Here is a 26,762-nt window from a genome sequence, read left to right as displayed (position 1 = left end):
TTCTAGGAGCATGAATCAGAAGGTGGAAGAACCCCTCTCATGAAAGCTGCCAGGGCAGGTCATGTTTGCACTGTTCAGTTCTTGATTAGCAAAGGTAAGAGTGTGGGAAGGTTTGTGTTTTCGTGACATTAGAAACACTTCATGTTAAGGGCGTGTCAGAGCTCTAGTGTAACTTTCTTGGATTTGTTTTAAATATCCTAACTCAAGTAGGCAATTGATTCTCCAACTAGGCATGTAATGATTAGCTGTGGTTTCTGCTGAGATTAGATTAGTGGAACTGCAACTAGTTATGAAAACAGTGTATTTCAGTCTTTAATTCCTAGTAAAAGCAGCAGTAGTAGGGATCACTGGGGTTTCCATGCTCCTGGTGCAGCTTTGGAGCACTCTCTTTGGGAGCTGAACTACAAGTGACTGTTGATTTCCAGGTTTTGACTATGGCTTGCTTGATGTTTTGATACAAACCTGAAATTTCCATTTTGTCTCTCTTGGGCTGATTCTCATGAGTTTTCTTGTCCCTGCTTTGCACGGAGTAGGACGATCCAGCAGGATGGAATTTTCCCTGTGTAGATTGCAGAGTAGTTAATTCTGTTACTTTTGATAGAGGTGAACCCACTGAAGTCTGTTTTAGCTGATGTTTCCCCTTCTGGTTTTGCAGGAGCAAATGTGAACAGGACCACAGCAAACAATGATCACACAGTGTTGTCGCTGGCCTGTGCCGGAGGTCACTTGGCAGTGGTGGAGCTACTGCTTGCTCATGGTGCTGATCCCACACACAGACTCAAGGTTTGTCCCTCAGCTGCCTCATTTTCCTCTAAAACTGAGGATACTCAACTGAATTTTCTCTTTTTGGATTCTCTGCAACTCATCCAACCTGTCATGATTTAAATGGAAGTTTCCACAAGCAGATATTCTGCTCATGTACATATTGTTGGAGTTAGTGCAGGTCTCATGATAACTGTGAATGTAAAGACCTGCCCTACAGTTGTAAAGTCCTGATTGTGGAAGAGGAAAAAAAATTTTCAAGTACATTTTTTTTTTTTAAATATTTCATCAAGTCTTTAAGTTTTGATGTGAACTTGTGGAGATGGAGTATTTACTAGAGCAGAAAACAGTCATCATAGGTACTGTGTTGTGTCTCCCAGAGTGCTGCAGTGTTGTTTTGATGATGTCAGTGCTGCTTTGATGATGCTCTTCTCTAACACTGTGATCTTTCCCTCTTCAGGATGGATCAACTATGCTAATTGAGGCAGCCAAAGGTGGTCACACCAGCGTGGTTTGTTACCTTCTAGATTACCCAAACAACTTGCTTTCTGCTCCTCCACCCGATGCCACTCAGCTGACCCCACCATCCCATGATCTAAACAGGGTAAGATTTCAGGGCTGGTGATCTGCAGGGCTTTTTTGCACTTTTTTACTTGGGAGTTTAAAGGTGAGAGAAGAGTCAGTCATGTCAGGTCATAAACTCTAGATGAGCACACTGAAGGTTACTTTGAGCTGTAATGGAAATGGGGAAGACTTTTGAACATTATGATGTAGTGCTTTCATCATTCTTACTGTTCTTGAAATGTTATTGGAAAAAAACACTGAGGGTGGAAAAAAAGAGTAAGTGCAAAGGTCTGCTTAAATGAGACTCTTCAGAATTGAATTTATAGCCCATTGTGGCTTGTATTTGCTGTACTACAGTATAACACCGTACCGTGCCGAGTATAGTTTGGCAAGTAGTTTTTTGGCTTAAAAATGCCAAGTATGTGGAGATCACATGATGTCTAGGTGTTAATTACTGAAGTCAGCATATTAAAAACTTTATTAAATGTTCTTAGTCACCGTTGAAGTCTACTTTTCTAACCGATTTTGTTTACCTTCTGTTGAACTATAACTCGCACAGAATATGAGAAAAGTAATCTGTTAGTATCCAACGTTTTAGGCTCCTCGAGTACCAGTGCAGGCGCTGCCCATGGTCGTCCCACCCCAGGAGCCTGACAAACCCCCTGCTAATGTCGCCACAACCCTTCCCATCAGAAATAAAGGTCAGTCGTAGTTCTGGAGCTTATTTTCTAAATATCCTTCCTAGGTAGAGCATAGTGGCTTGCACTTGTAGCAGGGTAGTTCCTATGAAGAGTGTTTATGGATTCAGTCAAGGAAACTGAAATTTTTTTTTTTTTTTTTTAAGAGTTTGCTTATCTACCAAGTATCAGTCATCTAACCCTGTAATCATAAAACATCAAGAAATCTGCCTAAGTAAATACGTTAAAATCTCTAGTCTGATACACTGAACTAATGCAAAATGTCACCCAGAAGTCTATAGAAATTGGATAATGGAAGTTGCAAAACCCATGTTAATCTCCATATCATAGTTGATTTGATAACTTGTGTTTCCTTAGGGTAGTAGTCTGGGAGTGGGTTTGACTAATTGGATTGAAGGCGGAATTTTTTTGTGGAATAAAATCTTTAGTCTGATCTTTAGGCTCAGGTCCTCCTAGGACTAAATTTGCATCTGTTTTGCTCTCGCCATTTTGACAGTGCTTTCTGTACTTAAGAATTCTCTTCAAAAACCAATTTTTATCGAGCATCAGCAGTAGGAAATACAGGCGTGCATGTCCTAAAATTAATCCTGTGTGTACACTTGTATTGTTCTGGAGATACAGCGAGGATGGCTGGAAGAAACTGGGCACCTCCACTGCCTCAGATCCTGAGTTTTGATTTGCCTATCGCCCTTCAAAATTAACCGATTGTTGCTTCTCCACCTGGTATGGCAGAGCATGTCAGCTGTGTTACTGGGGACTTCTGCATAAAAGACCAATTGGATTAGTCCATCGCTTGTTCTTGCAGGAAGGCTGAAATACTTGCCTTGCCTGGGCAGAGAGCTGAGTTTTGAAACAGGCAAAATCATGTCTACTATGGATAAAACGTAGTGGCTAAAGACACCCTGTTAGATCCTGCTAAATCTAAATGACTATCCTGGGTTCTGGCACTGTTTGTCACCTGAGCAAAGCTGGATACCTGGAGCGAAAGGATGCCTAGTTCTAGAAAGTGTAGCACTTAAAATGTACCAGGTCGGTTGCAAAACCGGCGGCCTAGTCCCAGTCCTTGAGATGTTTTTGTATCCCTTGGGCTGCGCTTTCAGGGCTGTCAGCATATGTTTATGTCCCAACACCATACCAGATGCAAAACACCAAGTAAAGAGACAGCATATCCTTGCTTTTTGTTCCCAGTTTTCTTGTAGCAGCACTCGGTAACAGCGGCTCGAGACAATCGCTTCCTTTGGCAAAAGCATAACGATTGCTGGAGTAGATCTGTCACCATAGCACAGGGATATGTGGGATGCATGTGCAGTAGTGTGTCCTGTTAAATTGCAATCCGACTGCTGGGTACAAATTGGCAGGTGTTCTTGGAGGGCCTTCGGGACGCGCTGACCTTCTGTGGGTGCTGTGCCCTGGTGCGTAGCCGGCCACGCAGCGGCCCAGCAGTAGCTCTGTAATGAGGATGCCATTCGTATGCACTTCCATTGGTTCTGAGGGGGTTTCTTTTTCACACAGCTGCTTCTAAACAAAAGTCCAGCAGTCATTTGCCAACAAACAACCAGGATGTACAGGGTTACATCACCAATCAGTCTCCAGAGAGCATTGTAGAAGAGGCTCAGGGCAAGTTGACAGAGCTGGAGCAGAGGATAAAAGAAGCCATAGAGAAGAACGCTCAGCTGCAGTCCCTGGAATTGGCACACGCTGACCAGCTCACCAAAGAGAAGATTGAGGAGCTGAACAAAACGAGAGAGGAACAAATTCAGAAGAAACAAAAGATTTTGGAGGAACTGCAGAAAGTGGAGCGAGAGTTACAGCTGAAAACTCAGCAGCAGCTAAAAAAGCAATATCTAGAGGTAAAAGCGCAAAGAATTCAGCTCCAGCAGCAGCAGCAGCAACAGTCTTGCCAGCATCTGGGACTACTGACTCCCGTTGGGGTAGGAGAACAACTCTCAGAGGGAGACTATGCACGATTGCAGCAAGTGGACCCCATCTTGCTTAAAGATGACCCTCAGCAAGCTGCTGCGCAGACGGGTTTTGCACCAATTCAGCCTCTGGCCATGCCACAAGCTTTGCCTCTGGCAGCAGGTTCCTTACCTCCAGGGTCCATCGCAAATCTTACAGAACTGCAAGGTGTTATAGTTGGACAGCCAGTGCTGGGCCAAGCACAACTAGCAGGGCTGGGGCAAGGAATACTGACAGAAACACAGCAAGGGTTAATGGTAGCCAGCCCTGCTCAGACGCTCAATGACACGCTGGATGACATCATGGCAGGTGGGTTTATATTGTTATGAGCAGGTATAATATTTGCTTGACCAGTTGAGGGTATGTCCACTTCTTTTTATATGTGTGTGTGTGTGTTTGTGTATTCCCGCGAGCTCTACAGCAAGTACCACTTGCCCTCTGATCCCTGTCTTGAGGAGCTGGGAAAATTAGCTTTAACTTTTCAATTCGCAGGGTGAGCTAACTGGTGCCTGTTGGTCAGGTTGGTATGGTGGAATGGCATTTTTGACTCTTCATAGTTTGGGGAGGCATGTATTGGAGTTCATGTGTTAGTTGTATTTTGACCTGATTGTAGCTCAGGAATAGCACCATGATGATACTGGGTAGTACTTTGGACTAGCTGAGAGCTGACTGCAGTAGGCTGAGCAACTGCAGCACCACAACGAGCCTATAATGTGTGAGGGACCTGTGGATTTATCTTCAGAGTAAAAGCTGCTCTGGTTGGCCTTCTGTAGTCTTACTTATTGGAAGCTTTTACTTCTGCTTGGGAAAAAAAAAAAGGTGCTAATCCTATGACTTTTTGAAACATCTACTCATAAAAATGACTGCCAACAGAAAACATGTTTAGCCTTACCAAATTCTTGTCATCGCTTCGGAGAATTCTTTAACCAGTGACATGAATGTTCTAAGGCCTTAAGCAGTGAAATAAAAGAATGAAGCAGGTTTTAAATGTGAGTTGTCACTGTTGTTTTAGTTTACACCTCACTCAGTTGTGCTTCCTCCCCTTTCCATGCTGAAGCAGTCACTGGAATACTCTTTAGCTGAACACAGATGAATTGGTAGCACATGGTCTTAAAAAAGTCACTTGATGAAAAAGGACCAAGATGCTCTTGGTTAAGCTGATGCACTGTCATTTTTACAAGTGCTGTCTGTCTGAACAAGTCTGCTTTCCAAAGCATGTTAGGATGAGGGATGTGTGCTAGAGGGAAAGCAGGTCTCCAAGAAGGTGTTAGCCCAGAGCTGGTCCTGCATATACTGCAAGATGTGGAGTACAGTAGTGGTACAGAGTCAATGGAAGGTATGGTAAATGATTAAAACTACCAGGTGGTGATTTTTTTCAAGTACTTGGAACACCACTTTTGCAATGAGACACCTGATCAGTGACCTGGTGTCCAGGCAAAGCTTCATTAAAGATGACAGAAACTTTTCTGGAAATCTCGTGTTAAGAGTTGAAGCATAGACCTAAAGATTGGAAGTGGATAAAAAAACCAAATGTATGCATGAAAAAGTAGATAAAAGGACATATATCATGCAGTGACAGTAAAGATTTTTCTCATGTGGAACTGCTGGGATACAGGACAACATGAATTTAAAAGCTAGGATGATTGCAGTTCTTGGTAACTTAATAAAGAATCTGTGCAATGCACTCGAGCTGTGTTTAAATATAAGTTAAACATGGAGTTAGGATGTTTGGGACGTGTTTAACTGCACGTCATATCTTGAGAAGGTGCGATTTCAGGTCACGTGCTGCGTAACCAAATGCCTGTGTGCGCCTTTTTGGGCAGTCAGGTATTTCCAGTGTGAATTTAAGTGCATATTTTGGTACTGCTCAGCCCCACTTGTTAGTACATGCGTGCACACATGCAGTTGGGAAGGAAGTCTGAATGCGTTTTCTGTCAAGTGGCTGATTTTAGGGTGTTTTTTTAAGCAAGAACAGACACAGACCTGAGTATACAACTTCAGTGTCAGCCTGAGTCCACACATCCCGGTTTAATGTGGAGCAGAAATGGCCTCAGTGTAACACAGAACATTTACGTAGCAGCTAAGTATTTGATCAGTAACTCCATGTACTGCTTTGAGAGAAGCTTCTAGAGTATTCTTACGGATTTAAATTCTTGTTTCTGAGATGCCTTGAGTTTAGTTCCATTGCAGAGCTGTGTTTACAGCACCGGTTACAGAAACAAAGCTTCACCTTGACTGTGCAGACTTGATTTAATGTGCATCTCTGTGCTTAATTAGTTGAAAACAATGAGTAAGTAGTAAATAATCCTTCATTTTTTACCTTTGGGCTCCTTTATGATCCTGCTGGAATTGAGGACAAGTGAAAGGCTTGCTCTTGAGCTTCAGATGTTGGGCAAGCTATTTGCTTGCTATGAGGCTCGTAAAAAGAAATTTTTTTTTGGGGTTAGTTATGTAAGTCTTGTATGAAAACGTTGCATCTGTTAAGTGGTGTGGTAAAGATCTAAAGAGAAAAAAGACACCTTGTTTTTAATAGCAACCTTTTTATAAAGTGGAAACTATTCCAAGGATTTTGTCCAGTCACAGAGCTTCACAAAGAACTTCAAGAATCTTGAAGCACTTGATAAAATGCGTTCCTGGAAGCTACCTTGTGGGATGAATCGGTTCGAAATGCAGCTGTCTGAATTAATGCATGAGAAAGAGTCTGCCTTGGCTGTAGACTCAATACTGAAAAAAATAACAGTAGAGTGCCAGCATCGCAGGCAAATCAGGTTGTGTCCCACTTGGGACTTGAGCAGGAGCTGGTTTTATGTGGGGCTGACCTGCCTTAGGCGACTTCGCATACTTTTAGCTAATAACCACAGAGACTACAGGTGTGGAATGGTTTTCAGGCTTCATCCATGGAGTCCTTCTTGCACAGCAGCAACCGTGTGTTTGTGTTGCAATTCAGAACATAACTTGGACTGTTAAAAGTCCGAGGCATGTTCTGCATCTCAACTGCTCCATCGTGATTTTAATCCTGTGTGGCAGGAACACAGTTTGTAATAACTGAGGATACTACAGAGAAATTGGGGACAGAGAAGGAACTGATGTAGAACAAGCCTGTGGAGTTGGCTTGAAACCAGTTGGAAAAAGCTGAGATGTCTCGTACATTTCTTGTAAAGTATTTTTTTATTCCATCCCTCATCTTGGCTTATTGGTGTGTAATGTGGAACAGTTTTTAGCTGTCTGCTGTTGACATTACAAGAGACGAGGAATCAGTGCATAAGGACAATGCTGTGCCCACAGTCAGACAGCACTTGTGAGACATGTGATGTCCACATGAAGAGAAGTGGGGATTACAAGGGTGAAAGCCAAGGGCATGTCACACTGGTGAGGCCAGTGAGCACAGGGAGGAGGTAGCAGCTCTCAGGGTGTTCTCTCTTCATTTAGCTAAGAGAGGGCTGAGGTATGGCCAGAAGGAAAGCAAGATCAAGAGCAGCACTGTTCCAAATATCAGTAAGCACAAAACTGATTGTCTGATAGCCCAGCAAATGTCTGAGACTGAGACTGGAGCAGTCAGATGGTGCTTGGTGATGTCTTCCAACCAAGAAGCTTGATCTCATTTCCCAACGTGATTGTGGTGTAGGCGGTCCTGTACCAAGTCATGTATGTACTAAAATATTCCAATAGTGAACTAACTTTGAAGACTTGGTTATCCCAGGCATGAAATAATGATGTTTCCGTGGTGAAGTACAGACTTCAGTTCACTTTGCCACTAGTCCATTAGAGCAGGACAAGGACCAGAGTGCAAAGATAAATATTTGATTGTCAGTGTGTTTAGCCTGGAGAATCATGCTAGTTGGTTACTCTTCGCAGTGCTCAGGACTGCTGTGAAAAACCTTTTGGGTTATTGAAAACGTTGAATATTTTAGTTTGGGCACCATAAAAATTCTGTTCATCACCCTTGGCATGTTCGGTAGAAATTTGAACTCCACACAGGTGATGTTGAAATAGATATAATCAAACTGATTACCCATAAAAATGAATATTATGTCCTAGTGATTCCTGCTGTAGGGATATGAACTAAATTTGTGAATTACTGCTGAAGCACACATCTTTCTTTTTTGGGTTTATTCATTTGTTTTGTATTTTTTGGAGGGGGGAGCGGGTGGTGATTGGGAGGTTGGGGGGTTTTTTTGTTTGGTTTTTCCTCCCCTCACTGCAAATATAAAAAGTAGACTTTACCTGAATTGAGACCTCCTTAACTAACTTGATTTTTTTTTTTTTTGGTCTGAGAATTTACTAATGTCTCCTGTAATACAAAAGATGCTTCCCAGTCCCCTTTTTGGGACTTGAGCAGGAATTCTTAGAAACTGTTTAAAACACATGCTGTTTTTGACTTTATGTCAAAATATTTGGGCATATCTTCAGTATGTTTATTTTAATCCATACCTTGTGTGATTTGTGAGATAAGTGTTCAAAAGGCACCCAAAGATACAGATCAAGGGAGTTTGAGTTCTGAATTCTGACTTACTCTTAAATATAAGGTTAATGGTACTTTTCTGTGTTAGAAGCTGGGTGTTCTTTGCTTCTGCTGGTGCCATTTCTTAGGTTCTTTGTTGGGATTTTGTGTAGGAAATCCAGAAATTAAATTAGTAATGGATGTAAAACACAGCTGCCTTGCAATGGTGGGAGCACACAACTGGGCCTGTTAGGATTCAGGTTTTGTGGCGTTGGTTGGAAAACTGTTTCATTTTGCAGTTTAAAGTGCTTTTGTCAACTGGACAGAAGTGTGTGGGCCTTCACTTTCTCCTTTGCTGTCACACCTGAGAAACAGCTGGAGAAACACTGGAGAAGTGACAGGGAAAAAACCATTGAGTTCTTCTGAGGCAAAGTAGGAAAATGGGGGTTTTCCCCAAAGGCTGCTTTAGACTCGAGTTTGGTCTGTATTTCTAAACATCCCATGTATAGAATGAATTTCAGGGAGTGCGGCAGTCAGTGCTATGTGTGTCGTGTCCATACACTGTCATCACTGTGAGCAGTGTTACCTTTGCTTACCTAACACCTTGACCAAACTCTCTGCACACTGGCTGTTCCAAAGCTTCCACTTCTCTGGTTTCAGCAAATTCTGCCGTGTCAGCATCCTGCCCTGTTGCTTTTTTTTATGTTTATGGGGGGTGGGGGTGAAGGCTGGACAGACTTCTACGTTAAAACATTCAAACTGTTTTAAGAAAAATTGCGTAGATACCCGTTGGTTGGACTTGTTCTGCAGCTCTGCTTCCAAAGGTATGGAACTCCAGGTCCAAATAACGGCTGATTTGTTGTAGGAAAGATCTTCGGGTTAAAAAAAAAAAATCATCTTGTGGTGGGCTTGTAGAAAACATGTCAATCTAATACTTAAACTTTTTCTTTGATTGAATACAGTAAACCTTTTTCATAGCTCAAATTCTAAGAGTTAAAGGTTCAAAGATTTGGCTAAATGTGTGGAATATATATATATTTGTGGAAAACAACACTTTTTAAGGAGTTCCATCTGTCGATGGGAGTTCATCCCACTGTCCCTTTATTGTCACGCTACACTTGGGAAGTGTTTTCCTTTGACTAAGTGTGGTTCTTCTGTCCAACAGCAGTGAGTGGAAGAGCATCTGCAATGTCAAACACTCCTACCCACAGCATTGCAACCTCAGTGTCCCAACCTCAGACGCCGACTCCGAGTCCCATCATTTCTCCTTCAGCCATGCTGCCCATCTACCCTGCTATAGACATCGATGCCCAGGTGAGCCTGCCACTCTCACAGATGCACAAAGCTAGTTTTTTTCTGCATCCTGAATAATTCAGTGGTGGCAAATAGCTCTGTTGTATAATGGATTGGGGTCTGGGGACTGGATTTGCTGCTTTTAGGAAGCCAGAACAACACCCCAGAGTCGCAACCCACTTTCCTCTGTGCTCTCGCCAAACAAAAAATAAGTCTCTGAATGACTAAACACTTGTATTTCTTATTCCTTTGTTGTCAGTGTGATTATGAGAAACAGCAGAGTTGTCTGCTGACAGAAATTAAATGTTTTCTGGCCTGATATCCTAAGACAAAAATAAGCTGTAAAGCATTGCACACTGAGTTTTCAGTTGTGCTTCCAAATCGTTGGCCAGAGATCACAGAGGTGTGAAAGTCTTGAAACTAATAATTGCTGTGATTTTTTTAGCAGGAGGAAATAATTTAAGCTCTCACTTCCACTAAGGGAAAGGCTTTTCTGTAATGAAAATTATTGTTAAAAGGGCAACTTTATGTTGACTTGGAGCTAGCTGGCCATCAGCAAAAAGCATACACATACTAACTGGCATATATCTATGCACAGCTCTGGGCTATACATGACATGACTAAGGTTTGGGCAGCACGGAGTAGAGGAGAGGCAGGAAATCATTGTGGAGAAAAGGAGAGAAACCTCTGGAAAATCAGCCTTTGCTACTTAGTTGCTTGTGGTACTTGGCTTGGATTCTGCTGTGATGAAGCCTTTGGCTGAACCGGAGTGTTAAGAATTAAAGACAGAATTCTTACCTTCATTATACCATCTAAAGGTCACAGTCAAGCAGTGGTAAAGAAGTTAATCTGGTTAACAGAGCATAGATGAGAGCTCAGTTCTTGAAGAATCTTCAGTTCCTGTCAGGATTTCTTCTTAAATCTCCCAGCAGAGCTGCCTTGAGAGGTAGAATCCTGTCATGAACTTGGACACAGAAGGTAGCTGTGGGGGCATCAATAAACATGCCCTTAGCTTATCGAAGCTTTTTGCTTTGGCATGGGTGTAATTATGTTTTGGCTAACATGCACTGTAACAGGGGCTGTACTTGAAGGAGCAAGTATTTATCTTCTGTGTATGTCTGTTTGGTTTAGACTGAGAGTAACCATGACACAGCCTTGACACTGGCTTGTGCTGGTGGCCATGAAGAACTGGTACAAACCCTGCTGGAGAGAGGAGCAAACATTGAACACAGGGACAAGAAAGGTGGGTATCTCACCATGGCAGTACACAAACCCTGTCTGCTTTGCCAGTGTGTCCCACTAAATAAATCTCCAGTAAGGCTAGACTTCATGTGAAACCTTTAGGCTTGCTTTTCTGGTGGTTTTACTCATGTCACTTATGAACGTGGACTCTTCAAACAGTGTTTTCTGTTTCAGGGTTTACTCCGCTTATTTTGGCTGCTACAGCTGGCCATGTGGGTGTTGTGGAAATCTTACTGGATAATGGAGCTGATATTGAAGCCCAGTCCGAGAGAACCAAGGACACTCCCTTGTCTTTGGCTTGTTCAGGAGGGAGGCAAGAGGTGAAGTAAACCTTAAATCTTCAGAAGTGTGTGAATGACATATTGTGTTAGTACAGTACAGGAATCTTCCAGAGAAGAGACAGTCACACAGGATGTGTGTTTAAAAAAGATGCAAAGAGCTTCACATTTTCCAATTTAGACATCACAATGTGTTCATAGATTGCCTTTTCTATTTCGGTAACTTGACTGGTGCTGTGCAGGTGTCCTCATGAGTGTAGTCATTAGTGCCCCATCATGGGACTTTTACCAGCATAATTAGGTATAGATATGAAAGTGAATGCCATGAGTGTTCTTGCTGAGAATCAGTAGCTGGACACAAATGGGTGCCATATGTGAGCCATATCGTAGTTTTGGGGGGGAAAAAAAAGGGAAAACGCTGGGCTTTGGGCAGCAGAGATGATGTCAGAATACCCTTCTGCCCAAATTTTTGGGGTTGACAGTATATTTGTTCTGTGATTTCATGGGAAAACATTCTGATGGAGAGCTGTGCATGTCTAATCTAAACTTTTTTAATGCTTAAAACCTGAAAAAGGAGCAAATTTAACATTGCACTGGCAGTGACACCATGGGTTTTCACCTCAGGGTACACTGTGATTTTAAGTTGCTAGACAGTTCGATTTCTTGTCACATCCTCTGCAGGAGAGGACAAAAAGCAGAAGTACTCTGTGCACCATATTGAAGCTGAATCTCTGGTTTGGCAGGCTTTAAAGACAGCTGAAATAATCATAAAGAGATCTGCCTTTTCTTACTCTGCTGTTCAATTTGGTATGAATGGTTGAAGCACACTAATCAGCAGTCATGATTGATTTTTTTTTTAAAGCAAGTTTTACACTGGCTGTGGGAACACAGTTGTTGCCTCATCCGGTCATGAAGGCAAGGGGTGTAGCGAAGCAACTGATTCAAGTGGCTTTCTTACCATTGACATCTTCCAACAGATTATTTAGGTTTGAAAAGCATTTGTCTTGGATAGATTTGCAAGTTTGGGAGAAAACCAGATGTTATTTGTTGAAACACTGCAGGTGGTGGAGTTGCTGCTAGCTCGAGGGGCAAACAAGGAGCACAGGAACGTGTCTGATTACACACCTTTGAGCCTCGCCGCCTCAGGTGGCTACGTGAACATTATCAAGATTCTGCTGAATGCTGGGGCAGAAATCAATTCCAGGCAAGTTCTCTTTTCACCCATTATCTCATGGGCTCGCTTGTGAGTGACGTGAAGACAGTGTGTGTGTTCCCTTGGTTTTCCCTGTGTAGTTCACTCTCTGTGTGTGCATCTATGTCATGCTTTTGCATCCATTGGGAGGTGGAAAACAGCTCAGGTGTGAGCTGCACAGGTCAAAGGAAAGGGCCAAGCACAAGTTATGCTCCTCATAAGAGATGCCCTTCAATTTGAAGCAATCAAAAAGTAACATGGGTGGTGTTTCTAAGTAGAAGTACTTGTCCTAAGCAATGCTGCTGTGGAGAACCCCTTGTAGGCTCAGCAGATGTTAGTGTGCAGCTGATTTTTCAGTCTTGCATAAGTCCTCTGCCTTCATAAGTTTATAATAATCACATTTCTGAAATGACCTTTAGAGCAGTTTTGGTTCTTTCTTCCTTCTCTTTCAGAACTGGTAGCAAATTGGGCATTTCTCCCTTGATGCTGGCAGCCATGAATGGGCACACTGCTGCTGTCAAGCTGTTACTGGACATGGGCTCTGATATAAATGCCCAGATTGAGACCAACAGGAATACAGCTCTGACTCTGGCCTGTTTCCAAGGAAGAACTGAGGTGGTCAGCCTGCTGCTTGATAGAAAAGCTAACGTTGAACACAGAGCCAAGGTAAAGAGCAAACAGCTGGAGGGGTCTGCAGAAAGAGGTGCTTGTAAGTCATCGTGTGTCTGTTGTTACCTGATTTTCTTGCCTTTGTGCAAGTCACCTTCTCTAGTTCAGTTCTCTAGTCCAGTTAACCGAACTGAACCAGATACTGTATAGAAGAAAATGGCTGCATTTAAGGGCTAAGATTTTGGTGGTTGCAAAGCTCATCAAAAGATGTGCTTCTTCAAAAAGGTGTTGATCCATCTTCAGGTGCTTACAAGCATAAGGACAGTAATGCATTATGTTTGCAAGTTAAATAAATACCAGATCTCAGGTAAGCCCCTCGCCCCCCACTAATGGCTTCTTTTTCCTGCTTGCTTGTTCCAGACTGGTCTCACACCATTAATGGAAGCAGCTTCTGGGGGATATGCGGAAGTGGGCAGGGTCCTGCTGGACAAAGGTGCAGATGTCAACGCTCCCCCAGTACCGTCATCCAGAGATACAGCTTTAACCATTGCAGCAGACAAAGGGCACTACAAGTTCTGTGAGCTTCTCATTAGCAGGTACTGTGTTTGCAAGTGAGCAACTTAAAGAAAAATATGGCTGGATTTAGACTTCGTTTTCCCAGTATACAACAATATTTCCAAATATACACTAAAGGAAAGGTTCTGTGTCTGTTGACTTTTACTACATAATTTAATTTATCCCAGCTACTCAAACGAAGTTCTTTTTGGGGTCAGAGTGCTTCCTTTTGCCCACATGCAGGGTTTTGATGGAATGTATTTGGTTTTGTAGGGGAGCTCACATCGATGTGCGGAACAAGAAGGGGAATACTCCACTGTGGCTGGCAGCAAATGGGGGCCATCTTGATGTTGTCCAACTGCTGGTCCAGGCTGGAGCTGATGTGGATGCAGCTGATAACAGGAAAATAACTCCTCTCATGGCAGCCTTCCGAAAGGTAGAATGTGAAGTTCAGCTTGGCTCTTAACTATGATTGTCTTGATCATCCCTACACAGCTTTTAGAAGTAGAACGTACTGACAGAAGCTACATATTTAATAGTATGTCGGTTAATTTGAATACTTGACATTGAATCTTCAGAAACAGATATGTGTGTCACCTGTGTAATATCTGTGTTCAGTTCTTATTGGAATTTGCTTTACAGGCAGTGTAGTGTGAGGCTGGTTCTGGTGAGTGTGAGGGGTGAAAATTGCCGAGTTTCTGTCTGATAGAACTGGGAGGAAATAGGATTGGTTCCTTATGCAGGAGAGGATGAGGACTTTGGTCCAAAAAAGTGCAGTTTAGCCTGATTTGAGTCTACAGATGATTTTGTTAGCAAGTTGAGGTGCTGCAGTACTGGAAAAATTGCAGATGACTGTAGAAGCCTGCAGCTGTTAAGCTGTTAAGAGCTGGGGATCTGAAGACTGCCCCGAAAAAGGCAAAAGTTTGTGAAAATACTTCTGGAGTAAGGGCGACCTGACAAGAGGTAATTATCTGCCTTCTCTGGTGTCAGAAATGTGCCTCACTAGTTCAGAAGGTGAGAAAGATCTCAAAAAAAGTGTTGAGAGCTTCATGTGTTGAGCAGTTGAAAATAAATATTTTGCAAGGAGTGCTGGGACTGAAGTGTTTGTCAGCAAAGCAGAGGCAGCTGGTCTGATAGAAAATGTTGACCTTGAAATTTGTTTTGCAGGGTCATGTGAAAGTGGTGCGTTACCTGGTGAAAGAGGTAAACCAGTTCCCATCTGACTCGGAGTGCATGAGATACATAGCAACCATTACTGATAAGGTAAGATGGGAGGGAGGAAAACGCTTGAGAAGGAACAGTGTTGTGTCTCTGCTTCAGAGACAATGTTATGAATTCTCTTTAGCTCACTGGCCACCAGCTTTCAGGCAAAGCATGAGTCCCATTGGAATTGTTGAGGAAAAACAGCAGGATATGAGAACACGTGGCGCTTTGTACTCGATGTCCTTTGTCATTTCAGGAGATGCTGAAGAAGTGCCACCTGTGTATGGAGTCAATTGTTCAAGCCAAAGATAGACAGGCTGCGGAAGCCAACAAAAACGCAAGCATTCTGCTAGAGGAACTGGACTTGGAGAAGGCAAGTGGAAAGAGTTGCAACTGACAGTATTTCTCTCTTAAAATTCCAGTTTCGAGTTCCTTCAAGATGAGGTCGGTAAAAGTAGTTATTGGGGTATAGGAGTGTGTGTATTCACCGTAATTGGAGTGTCTGAGCATCTTGTTGTTCAAGTAATCTTTGAACTTTGATATTATTCAGAGACATTGGATCAGAAAATGCCAATAGAACTATTTACTCTGTACCAGAAGAAGGATTGTCCAGTCTTGTACCAAAAGAAGGATTTCTGAATATGATTCTGTCAAAAAAAATGAGTGTGGCATTTTCTAGTCATACTCATATGGATCTTAGGTCTAAACCCTGTTTTGTGACCAAAATTGTAAAAAAATAGACTCATTTACTAGAAACTGTATACTGTAGTAGAAATAAAACAGGAAAGTCCATGGAAATAGAAAGCATTTGGATTTCTTGAAATGCATGGGACACCCTGTAATGCTGTTCCATGTGCTTGACTTGTAGCTAAGGGAAGAAAGCAGGAGACTGGCTCTGGCTGCCAAAAGAGAGAAAAGAAAGGAGAAAAGGAGGAAGAAAAAAGAAGAACAAAGGCGAAAACTAGAAGAAATAGAAGCAAAAAATAAAGAGAATTTTGAACTTCAGGCTGCTCAGGAGAAAGAAAAATTAAAAGCTGAAGGTGATTACTGCATTATTCCAAGAAAAGAATGAAATTCTGTATGAGCTGACAACTGTAATAGATTTATGGATCTCTGCATAGTCAAGGGTTTTGTGTGCGTTGTCAAGCTTTGTAAAAAAGTTAGTTCTAAGTTGTTTGATAGGACAGGTGTGATTTGGAAAGCAAAATACTCAAGTTTCCTCAAACCAGCTAAATTATTCCTGCTTTGTCTTTATTCTTCCATCAGATGATCCCGAGGTCCCAATGGAGCCTCCCAGTGCTACCACCACCACCACCATAGGTATATCTGCAACCTGGACAACGTTGGCAGGCTCTCATGGGAAGAGGAATAACACCATCACCACAACAAGCTCCAAGAGGAAAAACAGGAAAAACAAAGTAACCCCTGATAATGTTCAGATTATATTTGATGATCAGCTTCCGATTTCCTATAGCCAACCAGAGAAGGTGAATGGGGAATCCAAGAGCAGCAGCACTAGTGAGAGTGGTGACAGTGACAATATGAGGATCTCCAGCTGTAGCGATGAGAGCAGCAATAGCAACAGCAGCCACAAAAGTGACAATCATTCTTCCACAGCTGTCACTAACACACAGAGCAACAAAAAGCAACCGTCGGTGCTCGTCACTTGTCCAAAGGATGAGAGGAAAGCAGTCCCTGGCAAGTCATCCATCAAGTAAGTTCCTGTGACCGTGTATGCAAAGTGTAAGTCATCCTTTTTTTCCCCCCCCCACATAATGACAGCATTTAATTTCTTTTGCAGGTTGTCTGAAGTTATTAATGAAGTGACGAATAATTCCTTGTCTACTTGCACAAAATCCGCTCCTTCTCCCCTTTCTTCTCCAAATGGAAAGCTAACCATTGCTAGTCCTAAACGTGGTCAGAAAAGGGAAGAAGGTTGGAAGGAAGTTGTGAGAAGGTAAGCAAAATATTCCCCTAATTCCCTTTGATGCTGTCCTTTGTGTAGCCTTCCCTGGAGTTACTAAATGACCTTCTTTTAGTGGATTTGAGATCTCACAAAGGTGCTGTTGCATAGGTTGAATTGGAAAACATGGAATTCTTTTGACCAACCTGCCCACAGCTTCTTGCCATGGAAGTGTTTCCCACTTAATACTGTTTCCTTTTTATATAGATCCAAGAAGGTTTCTGTTCCATCAACTGTGATTTCCAGAGTTATTGGCAGAGGAGGATGTAACATCAACGCGATCCGGGAGTGCACGGGAGCGCACATAGACATTGACAAACAGAAGGATAAAACTGGAGACCGAATAATCACAATAAGGTGAGCAGGATCCTGCATTGGCTCCCTCCTGTGGGTATTTTCTCCTTGAAGAACATTTGTCTGTACAGGAAGATTAAAGGCTTGATCTGGTTGTTCCTTGGAAGATCACTTGAAAGCAGAGGAGACGAATGGGGTGGGGAAACAGTACAACCACCAACAGGTACAAAAGACAGCTTGTGATATAAGGTAAAGCATAAACGTTGGGATTCTGTGTTTGGGCTTGTTTAGACTTGCTGAAATATGAAGGAATATTGAGGGAAGCAAATGTTTTATCCATTTGAGTTTTTTGGGATTTGGAATTTTCAGTTTGAACTTCTTGAGTAGTTGTCTGCAGCAGGACTGTGCCAAGCTCAGTTTTTTGGATAGAGGGTTATTTTTCTGTTTGTGTTAGTGTGATGGAAGATAGGCTGGATCATGTCCTTGGCTATAATGTGTGTAAATGCTTTAGATGCACTTTTCCTGTCCTTCCTTTTTGTAGGGGTGGCACAGAATCGACCAGACAGGCCACACAGTTGATCAATGCTCTGATTAAGGATCCAGATAAGGAAATCGATGAACTGATTCCAAAGAACCGTTTGAAAAGTTCGACTGTAAATTCCAAAATAGGGTCCTCGACACCTGCCACCACTACAGCTGCTAACAGTTCTCTCGTGGGCATCAAAGTGACCACCGTAGCTGCTTCGTCGACATCTCAGAGCGCCTCCGCGCTCACCGTGCCTGCAATCTCCTCAGCATCCACTCACAAAAGCATTAAGAACCCCGTGAACAACGTGCGGCCTGGTTTCCAAGTTTCTCTTCCGTTGGCATATCCTCCTCCGCAGTTTGCACACGCGCTCCTTGCTGCTCAGACTTTCCAGCAGATACGTCCGCCTCGGCTGCCCATGACGCACTTCGGAGGTACCTTCCCACCAGCTCAGTCCACGTGGGGTCCGTTTCCCGTCAGGCCGCTGAGCCCTGCGAGAGCTGCGAACTCGCCGAAACCTCACATGGTGCCTCGCCATAACAGCCAGAGCAGCAGCGGTTCTCAGGTGAATTCAGCAAGTTCTTTGACGACGAGTCCCACGGCAACGACAACTTCAGTGGCTTCTACTGTGCCTGGATCTTCCACAAGCGGTAGCCCGAGCTCCCCTTCGGTCAGGAGGCAGCTGTTTGTCACAGTGGTGAAGACGTCCAACGCCACCACCACCACCGTGACAACCACAGCAAGCAACACGAGCACAGCGCCCACGAACGCCACGTATCCAACTCCTACTGCCAAAGAACACTACCCTGCATCTTCCCCCTCATCTCCCTCTCCTCCTGCGCAGCCGGCGGGCATCTCCAGGAGCAGTCCTTCCGACTGCGCGGCTGCGTCTCCCAATAAAGGTGCGCCTCCGTCTGAGCCGGAAGCGGGGAGCCCGCCCGCAGTGGATGCGGGTGGCTCGACCAGCAGCAGGCAGCCCAATCCTGGGACCAGCAGCTCCTCTGTGCATCCCGCTCATCAGCAGCCCCCGGGAGCTCCTCTGCCAGAGGCCAGGCCCCCTCTCCAGCAACCTCAGGTTCCTGCACCAGATCCTCGCATGGTTGTGCCTCCAAATCTAGCAGCAACGAGCTCATCTGCTCCCGTGGTAGGTGCGAGCAATGCTCCAATGACCTACCCCGTGTCCCAGGCGTCCATGGGGTCCGCTCAGCCCGCAGCCAAGATGGAAACCCCGGCCATCAGACCGCCTGTCCATGGAACCGGCAGCGTCCACAAGAATCCGGCTCCTGTGCAAAACTCGTCTGTCGCAGTCCTCAACGTTAACCACATCAAAAGGCCCCACAGCGTTCCTTCTTCAGTGCAGCTTCCTTCTACCTTAAGTACACAAAGTGCTTCTCAGAATTCGGCCCACCCGGCGAACAAGCCCATGGGGAACAACTTCAGTGCTACTCTGCCTTTTGGGCCCTTTAGTACGTTGTTTGAGAACAGCCCCACATCTGCTCATGCCTTCTGGGGTGGGTCTGTCGTTTCCTCTCAGACAACACCAGAATCCATGCTATCAGCAAAGTCCTCATTTTTGCCAAATTCAGATCCGTTACATCAGTCTGACACTTCCAAAGCCCCAGGTTTCAGGCCACCATTACAGAGGCCAGCTCCGAGTCCCTCAGGTAAGTTTTTGGCTTGTGTCCATACCATAATAATACAGTTTATTCTCATGTTTTTTAGGTCAAGTTGAGTTCATTTTAAGTGCCCTGTCAAATCTAGTAACAATTTGGCAGCTGATGGGCTCGATAAAATAGGATTTTTGCTGTTCCAGTCTGTTCTCCTGTAATAGCTGAGATAATTAAAACACTCTTACTTCCACCTTCCTTCCCTACCAGCTAGCGACTGTTCTAGTTTGTGATACCTTGTCCTGAGGCTGCAGAAAAATATGCGGCATCTTCCAAGGGTTAGGATGGTAAAAAGAGTGGTGTTTTGATGTGAACTTGTAACTTACAAGAGGTGTGTTGTCTTAATTACTAAATTTGATCCATAAAATGTAATTTCCTTCACTGCCTGAAATTTTTAGTGAGGTGTTGAGCTTTCTGCCCAAAACAGAGGCCAAGGGGTTGTCACAGAACCTGTTCTGTAGCTTCCACAACGTTCACACATGGTGTGGACCATCTCTGCCTGTTTTTGTAGGACCACTGAGGTGTTAATGGATTGAGAGATATGACAGAACTTTTTTTCCTGTTTTGCGAATATGATGGTGTTGAATTTTTTCATCTTGATATACTTACTAGTTAGCATTTTGGCTACGGCCCTGTATGCCCCTAAGATACACAATAGAGTAAGTCTTAGATCCCTAAGATTTTATTTTTCCCTTTCTTCCTTGAAGAGGACACAAAGGGAGCGGTAATTCTTGTATTTTGAGTATCTTGGCTATTTGGTGACATTTGGTGTTAATGAAAGGAGAATCATTCTTGATTTATGTATACAGCACAACTGCCACAAACTGAATAGACTTGCTGAGTGTGAAGGTTAATACTCCAGTTTCCTTTGGAAAATTGCAACACACAACCCCAAAGATGGATTGGATTTAAGTTTCCCTTTTTTCCTTTTTATTTCCATGATACGGGCCACCTCTTGATGGAGATGTTGGAGTTCTGGGAGTCACTTGTGCCCATTTTCTCTTGTAGGTATTGTCAGTATGGATTCTCCCTATGCTTCTGTAACACCTTCTTCTACACACCTGGGGACCTTTGCCTCGAACCTGTCGGGAGGACAGATCTACGCACCCGGCACACCTCTGGGTGGAGCGCCTGCAGCTGCTAATTTTAACAGACAGCATTTTTCCCCTCTTAGTTTATTGCCTCCATGTTCATCAGCATCAAATGGTGAGTTCTGGTCAGCGGGAAGCTGCTGTATAAATAAAGCTGTCTCGCAGAACCGCGTAAGGAATTCCGGGAGAAAATCCTTAGGGTAGGTTTTGGTACCTTCCTCCACCTCTGGCCCCTGCAGTTTGGAGTTCTTTGGACAGAAAACAAATAAGCTGTTAAGTGCTGGCTTTATTTAGGGAACATGTTAGTCTGTTTCATTGGCAAAAATAATGACAAAAAACCCTTTCAGGGAACAAAGCAAGACTTAAAAAAAAAAAAAAAAAAAAAAATAAAAAACAAACCCAACAGAAACATGGTTTTATGTGGGCTTATTTCAGCTCTGGTTTAGGATATAATCCTCAAATGCTCTGTGCTGATAGACAGTGGTGCTTAGTTAAGGTTATGTGGTGTGTGTCCAGTGGCTGAGCTGCCAGGGCATGATAAGTATTTTATATAAGGGACTAAATCAATGGTGAGTATCTCCGTGATCTGGAAATAAAATTATCCTGAGGTGGATGAACCTGGCATTAACCAGCTGCCCATTGTCAGTTGCTGGACACTGAAGGATAGGTTTGTGGGATCTGGCTGCCATCACTAAGTGCTCCTGTTGCTCTCCTTGCAGAATCTCCTGCTCAGTCCGTGTCTTCTGGAGTACGAGCACCTTCTCCCACCCCTTCAGCAGTGTCCTTGGGATCAGAAAAACCCAGTAACGTTTCTCAGGACAGAAAAGTTCCTGTTCCTATTGGGACTGAACGGTCTGCACGTATTAGACAAACTGGAACGTCTACTCCTTCCGTAATTGGGAGCAACTTGGCTGCCCCAGTGGGACATAGTGGCATCTGGTCCTTCGAAGGTATAGGTGGCAGTCAAGGTATGTGTTGTTCATAGATGCACTTGAATTGATCACACCATTGTGTTTGCCAAACTTGTCTTCAGCACGGGAGGATGCAGAAGCGAGTGCCTGAAAATACTGAAATGTTCTTTCCCAAGGATTTGGAGCAGGGACTTGTCTTTGCCTTCCGGTCCACTTACTTGTTTTAACAAGGTTTCTGAAACCCTCAGGGGTTTCTGAAAATGTCCTGGCTGTGAAGATACGGTATTCCAAGTAAGAACAGGAAAAATAAAAACAGGGTTTATAGGGATCATTCGATTTAGGAGGAGGGAAATTAAGGTGTCACAAGATAACTGTCTGGGGTTTTTTGTTGATAAAGAGATTGATTGTACAGTAGGAGTTAGTATTTAATTTGTAGCTAAAGTAGAACCTTTTGTGCTGAGGATGGTGTTTTTATAAAGTGATAATATTCCACATTTGGGTTTCCTTTGTTCTTTCCAGCCATTTGCTTTCTACTAGCACAAGGCTCTTGGCTCTCCTGGAGTCACACACAATTTAGTACTTCAGAATTTTACTAAGAATTTCAGTCAGTGATGTTATGGCTTTTCTCACCGAACTTGTCAGGAGTCTTGGATGCAAGTTTTGGGAGACTGATGAACTTTTTTCATATTGATGGAGTTTTTTGTGCTGAGTTGATTTTTAATTTCTTTTGGTTTTTTGCTTGGGATGGGGGGTGTGAATATTGAGACTGTGTTGGATTGGATGTCTGGAAGTCCTGTCGGCCTCCTGCACAAAATGGGGTTTGCCATGAGTTCTGCTTGTGTTGCTCAGGGCTTTATCCAATCTACTCTGGAAAACCTGCAAGGATGGGAACTGCTCCGCCTCTCAGAGCAATCTGTTCTGCCCCTTGACTGAGTGCAGACAGCTTAAGGTTTTAATTGACTGACTGTGCTCGGGTTTTTCCCCAAATACAAACCCGTTTTTTATTTGGCTAGTGGTCTTTTCCCAGATAAAGCTTTAAAAATTTAGTATTTATTTGCATTGTGTGGCTGGAAAAGTCCTTCGTGCCTGTCTTGGCTTTTGGAATGCTGCTTGCTTTCTGCTTTTATTAATTACTTCAACATTTTGATTTTCAGTTCACAATAGGATTGGCTCTTCTCTACTTGAGTGTTAGGGTGCCTCAGAAATGTTTCTGTACCCCTTCTCCAAATACAGTTTTCTTACGATTTGTTTTGAAAATTTGATTTTTGGATGTCTGGGGTTTGAACTGTAGCACTGATACCAAGCTGCCTCTGGTGAATTCGCAGAATTAGAACATGAGCCTATGTCTGCAGCTGGTCATTTTCTGGTTATGCTTTGTACGGATACTTCCGTGTCCCTTAGAATATTAAATAATTAATGGAAGAACGGTAGTGAAGTAGAGCAAATTGTCGTCTTAGTGCACATATGCTTTCCACAGCACCAAAGGCACGAGGAATTGAGGTTTTTGGAGAATCTGAGGGTTTTGGAGGAGGGAGAGTTAGCCCAAATTCCAGCTTTGCTGTTGAAATGGAGGAAAGTTGCAGGGGCAGCGCTCTGGTTGCAGGTAATTGTTCCAAACTCCTGGCAGTGGCTCAGGGTTCCTGGCTTGGGGGCTGCAGGTGCCATTTGTGCTATCTTCTGTCCTCTGTGCTCCTGAGCTCTAGTGCAGGTGGAAGCCTGAGAGCTGCGGGGTGAGCAAGCTTGGAGGCTGGAAAGCGGCGGTGAGGGGTGTTGTGGATGACGCTGTGTCTCTGTGCTGGCAGATAAAGTGGACTGGTGTCACAGCGGAATGGGGAGCCACATGATCCACAGGCCCATGTCTGATCCAGGCGTGTTCTCGCACCAAGCCATGGAGAGAGACAGCACGGGAATCGTAACGCCTTCTGGTACATTCCATCAGCCCGTCCCTGCAGGATACATGGACTTCCCAAAAGTTGGGGTAATGACCTTCTTGGACCCGATACGCAGCATGAACCCCCTTTTGTCCTTCTGTCTGTAGTAGCATTCGTGAAAGCATCCTGATTGTTTCTTTTCCTTCCCCTCAGGGAATGCCTTTTTCTGTGTATGGGAACGCCATAATTCCTCCCGTAGCCCCCATCACAGATGGTACTGGAGGCCCCATCTTTAATGGGCCTCATGCTGCTGACCCATCTTGGAACTCGCTGATAAAGATGGTTTCAAACTCCACAGAAAACAACGGGCCTCAGACGGTAATTGTTCCATTTTTTTTTTGGACTGTGTATTTTACTCAAAATATATCATGATTCCTGTCTGTGCAGTTGTGCATTTGGGAAAAGAAACCTTGGGGCAAAATTTCATAGGAAAAGCCAATTTATGTGCTCTTAGTTAAGCTTTCCTTTCCCAAGAAGGGAATACAGCAACAGGACTGCTGCTGGGCTCTGTAGTTTAGGATGTCCTGACTGTGTTAGGAGCACACGGAGGAAGGGCATAAAGAGCAGCTCTTTAGGAAGGGAGTAAGTAGCTCTTTGCTGCTCTGATCTTGCCTGGCTTGTCCACTGAATATAATTTAGGCAGAGGGATTAATTCCCCCTAAACCTCTTGTTCGTACTCAGGAACTAATACTATAATGGAACGTTAGTAGCTCTGGTTAGATTATGTCCTGTGATTATGTTTAATTAGACAGTGAGCTCTGTTACACTGTTACTAAATAAAGATGTTTCTGGGCTTAATTTGCTTGGGAATGATCCAAGCTGTGGGGAGCAGCTCCCAGCTCTGGCAGGCCATAGGTGTGTGGGAGAGGAGGTTCGGCCACAGTTCAGGTATTGCTCTGATGTGTCTTCTGATCTCTGCGAGGTGATTTCTGGTTTAATGAGGAAACTTTGTCCCCCAAAGAAGCTTTACTTGTCCCCAGAGCTGAAGGTGTTAGGGGAAAATAAGGCAGCAGAAATCAAGTTCTTGTTTGTTTGAACTCAGGGTCAAGAGCAGAGCAAGTCTCTTGATCTGGGAGCTGAAGGCTTCGGGAACTGGGCTTGCAGATCATTTGCTGCACACACAGAGCCCTGATAATTATCCTGGACAGGGAAAACCGTGAGGCCTACAGTGTCCCTGTGAGCTGTGCCCTGCTTGGAGCAGCCCAAAGCACGGTGTTAATGCAGGTTTCTGTTGCAGGTGTGGACTGGAACTTGGACACCTCACATGAACAGTGTGCATATGAACCAACTGGGCTGAGTGGGATCAACGTGCTGGCCTTGAGATTCCTTTCCTTGCAGAGGAAACCACAATTGGCAGAAACAGTTTATGTGCTCCCAGATCATTCTACTGATGTGCTTGACTGAAGTGTGTAGGCTTTTTGCAGAAGAACTTACTAACTGACCTTTTTCTGTGAACATTGTGACCACCCATTCCCCACCATCATATGTTTCAACTTAGTTAGACTTTCTTCTTTCCTTTCCTCCTCCTTTTTTTTTTTTTTTTTTTTTTTTGACATAACTTTCTGTTGAAGCTGTTCTTTGGCTGGTTGGTTTTAGTACTGTAAACTGCTTCTGAGCAAACACAGAAATTTAGCAAAATTATGTAAACTTGATCCTGAAGTTTTAGAATGGCAAATAAATGTACAATTGTTTACATAACAAATGGCTAAGCAGAAAGTAAATTTCAATATGTCAGTTATAGAGGCTCTACTTTATGTAGACTTAAATTAATGTGAGATATGTACCTTCATATTCAGAAATCTGGATGTTTCCTTCATACATTAAACTATTAATAAGCATAACTTTTCTACTTGTGTAATTTAAGTAAGTTATAAAAAGAAAAACACCCCAGGCATTATCAGAGGGCGTTTTCCAAATGCGTGTTGGATTTTTTTGGGAATACATACGTTCTCTATTTGACAGCTGGGGAGAGCTTCCCCGCTAAAGGCTCCAAAATGCAGGTCTGTTCCAGAATAAGCCCTGTCAAGCTTTATTTGGAGAAGTCCAAGTGGGAATTCCCTTATACATTGTCAGGAGCTGTCACCTCTGTGGACAGCAGTAGGCCAGGCGAGCAGAGTGGGGGGGGGGGGGGGGGTTCCTCTGAGGCTGGGCTGGGTGAGCAGTGACACAGATTCAGTCAGGATCCCTGTACAGTTCCCATACAGAGCATTTAAAGGAGATCTACAGCTCGGATTTAAGAAGTATTACTTGGTTTTACTATGGTTCCTCCTTAGAAAACCAGGAAAAAACACCTCAGATGCCCACAGAAACTACTGCCTTTTAACTATTGTGATACTTGAGGTGTCCACAAGCCTTTTGCATACCCAAGTCTGTGTACCTGCCATTAGGTGCTGCTCTGAATAAAAGCAAGCTCCTTTTTCCAGCTGCCTGATCACCTGAAATACATCCCGTAAAGATGTGGTGGTAGCAAAATTAATTCCAAAGTGAGGAACTGCTCAGAAAAAGGATTGAAACTCCATCCCACACCTTACCGTGGTGTGGGTGTAGTGCCCTTCCCCTCTGCTACAATCATTTGCTGCAGGCTTTAGTGCTTTTTGGGGTTATTAATTACGAATCCCACTGAGAAGTAGTGCTCACTATTTATTACAGCCATGAAACCGGAGTATTTCGTTGACCTGACAGTTCAGTCCATGCCTGCGGTAGCGCAGGCTTGATGCCACCACTGTGGCAGTGGGCTGGGCACGGGAGATCCTGGGTGGGGGAACTGAACCATTTTTATTCTCAGAGCCTTTTTTTTCTTAATTTTTCCACAATGTAATGCTTTTTATTTGTCCAATAAACCAAGGAACGTACTCTTTTGGGAGCTGGCAGGTGCTCTTTATTTGGGAAAAGGGAACAGAAGCAGGGTTAGGACAAACATGGAGAGGAAGAGAGCACGGTGCAGAGTGTGTATGGTCTAAGGGGGATTTTGACCTCTCCTTGCCACAGAAGGGGTAAGGAGACACAGTTCAGAACCTGGCTGGGCAGGAGAACACTGCTAATGTGGAATGAGAATGGCTCGTTAATGATTAATTGCTCGTGAATGTAATTATTAGGCTGTGAGAGTTGGGGCTGTTGAGCCTGGAGAAGGGAAGGTTGTGTAGATTCGTCATGGCACCCTTACAGTATCTGAAGTGGCCAACAAGCAAGCCCAAGACTTCTCCTTGTCAGAACTGTAGTGATAGGACAAGAAGTAATGGGTACAAATGGAAAAAGGGGAAACAGGTTAGAGATTGGGAAGAAATATTTCCTGGAAGAGGGGTGAGATATTGCCCCAACCCTGGGGCTCAAAGGGCTCAAAGGCAGTTTGGATAAGACCTTGACCCTTCACGCAGGGTTCGGACAACGCTCCCGGGCCCGTGGTGTGATCCTTGGGGATGTCCTGTATAGGGGCCAGGCGTTGGACTCCCTGATCCTCGCGGTTCCCTTCCAACTCCGCGCGTTCCGTGGTGTGGTGGGAGGTGTCCCTGCCCATGGCAGGAGGGCGTTGGGACTCTTCTAATCTCCATTCCAGCCCGTACCAGTCTGGTTACAATATAATGCA

General features: G+C 43.9%; 1 protein-coding gene across 4 annotated transcripts in view; it reads left to right on the top strand.

The window, feature by feature from the left end:
- The window catches only part of ANKRD17 (ankyrin repeat domain 17), a 35,217-nt gene extending 10,197 nt beyond the window's left edge, over positions 1–25,020 (top strand). Inside the window, exons 10-33 of one of the 4 annotated variants that reach the window (XM_017732032.1) lie at positions 7–94; positions 656–783; positions 1,223–1,366; positions 1,925–2,027; positions 3,537–4,292; positions 9,593–9,738; positions 10,849–10,960; positions 11,134–11,279; positions 12,299–12,441; positions 12,882–13,095; positions 13,459–13,634; positions 13,867–14,029; positions 14,761–14,856; positions 15,053–15,169; positions 15,665–15,836; positions 16,063–16,510; positions 16,598–16,753; positions 16,967–17,116; positions 17,595–19,243; positions 20,255–20,452; positions 21,057–21,305; positions 23,051–23,226; positions 23,333–23,497; positions 24,417–25,020. In XM_017732032.1, the coding sequence (XP_017587521.1) occupies positions 7–94; positions 656–783; positions 1,223–1,366; positions 1,925–2,027; positions 3,537–4,292; positions 9,593–9,738; positions 10,849–10,960; positions 11,134–11,279; positions 12,299–12,441; positions 12,882–13,095; positions 13,459–13,634; positions 13,867–14,029; positions 14,761–14,856; positions 15,053–15,169; positions 15,665–15,836; positions 16,063–16,510; positions 16,598–16,753; positions 16,967–17,116; positions 17,595–19,243; positions 20,255–20,452; positions 21,057–21,305; positions 23,051–23,226; positions 23,333–23,497; positions 24,417–24,476 (5,955 nt within the window). In that variant the 3' untranslated portion in view covers positions 24,477–25,020. Of the gene's footprint in view, positions 1–6; positions 95–655; positions 784–1,222; positions 1,367–1,924; positions 2,028–3,536; positions 4,293–9,589; positions 9,739–10,848; positions 10,961–11,133; positions 11,280–12,298; positions 12,442–12,881; positions 13,096–13,458; positions 13,635–13,866; positions 14,030–14,760; positions 14,857–15,052; positions 15,170–15,664; positions 15,837–16,062; positions 16,511–16,597; positions 16,754–16,966; positions 17,117–17,594; positions 19,244–20,254; positions 20,453–21,056; positions 21,306–23,050; positions 23,227–23,332; positions 23,498–24,416 lie in introns of all 4 variants that reach the window. The other 3 variants (XM_017732031.1, XM_017732034.1, XM_017732033.1) reach the window with 3 other exon arrangements.
- The last annotated feature ends 1,742 nt before the right edge of the window (positions 25,021–26,762 follow it).

The sequence above is a fragment of the Corvus brachyrhynchos genome, unplaced genomic scaffold, assembly GCF_000691975.1.
Source record: "Corvus brachyrhynchos isolate BGI_N302 unplaced genomic scaffold, ASM69197v1 scaffold764, whole genome shotgun sequence".
Classification (NCBI taxonomy): Eukaryota; Metazoa; Chordata; class Aves; order Passeriformes; family Corvidae; genus Corvus; species Corvus brachyrhynchos.
This window is presented reverse-complemented; position numbering and strand designations above follow the sequence as displayed.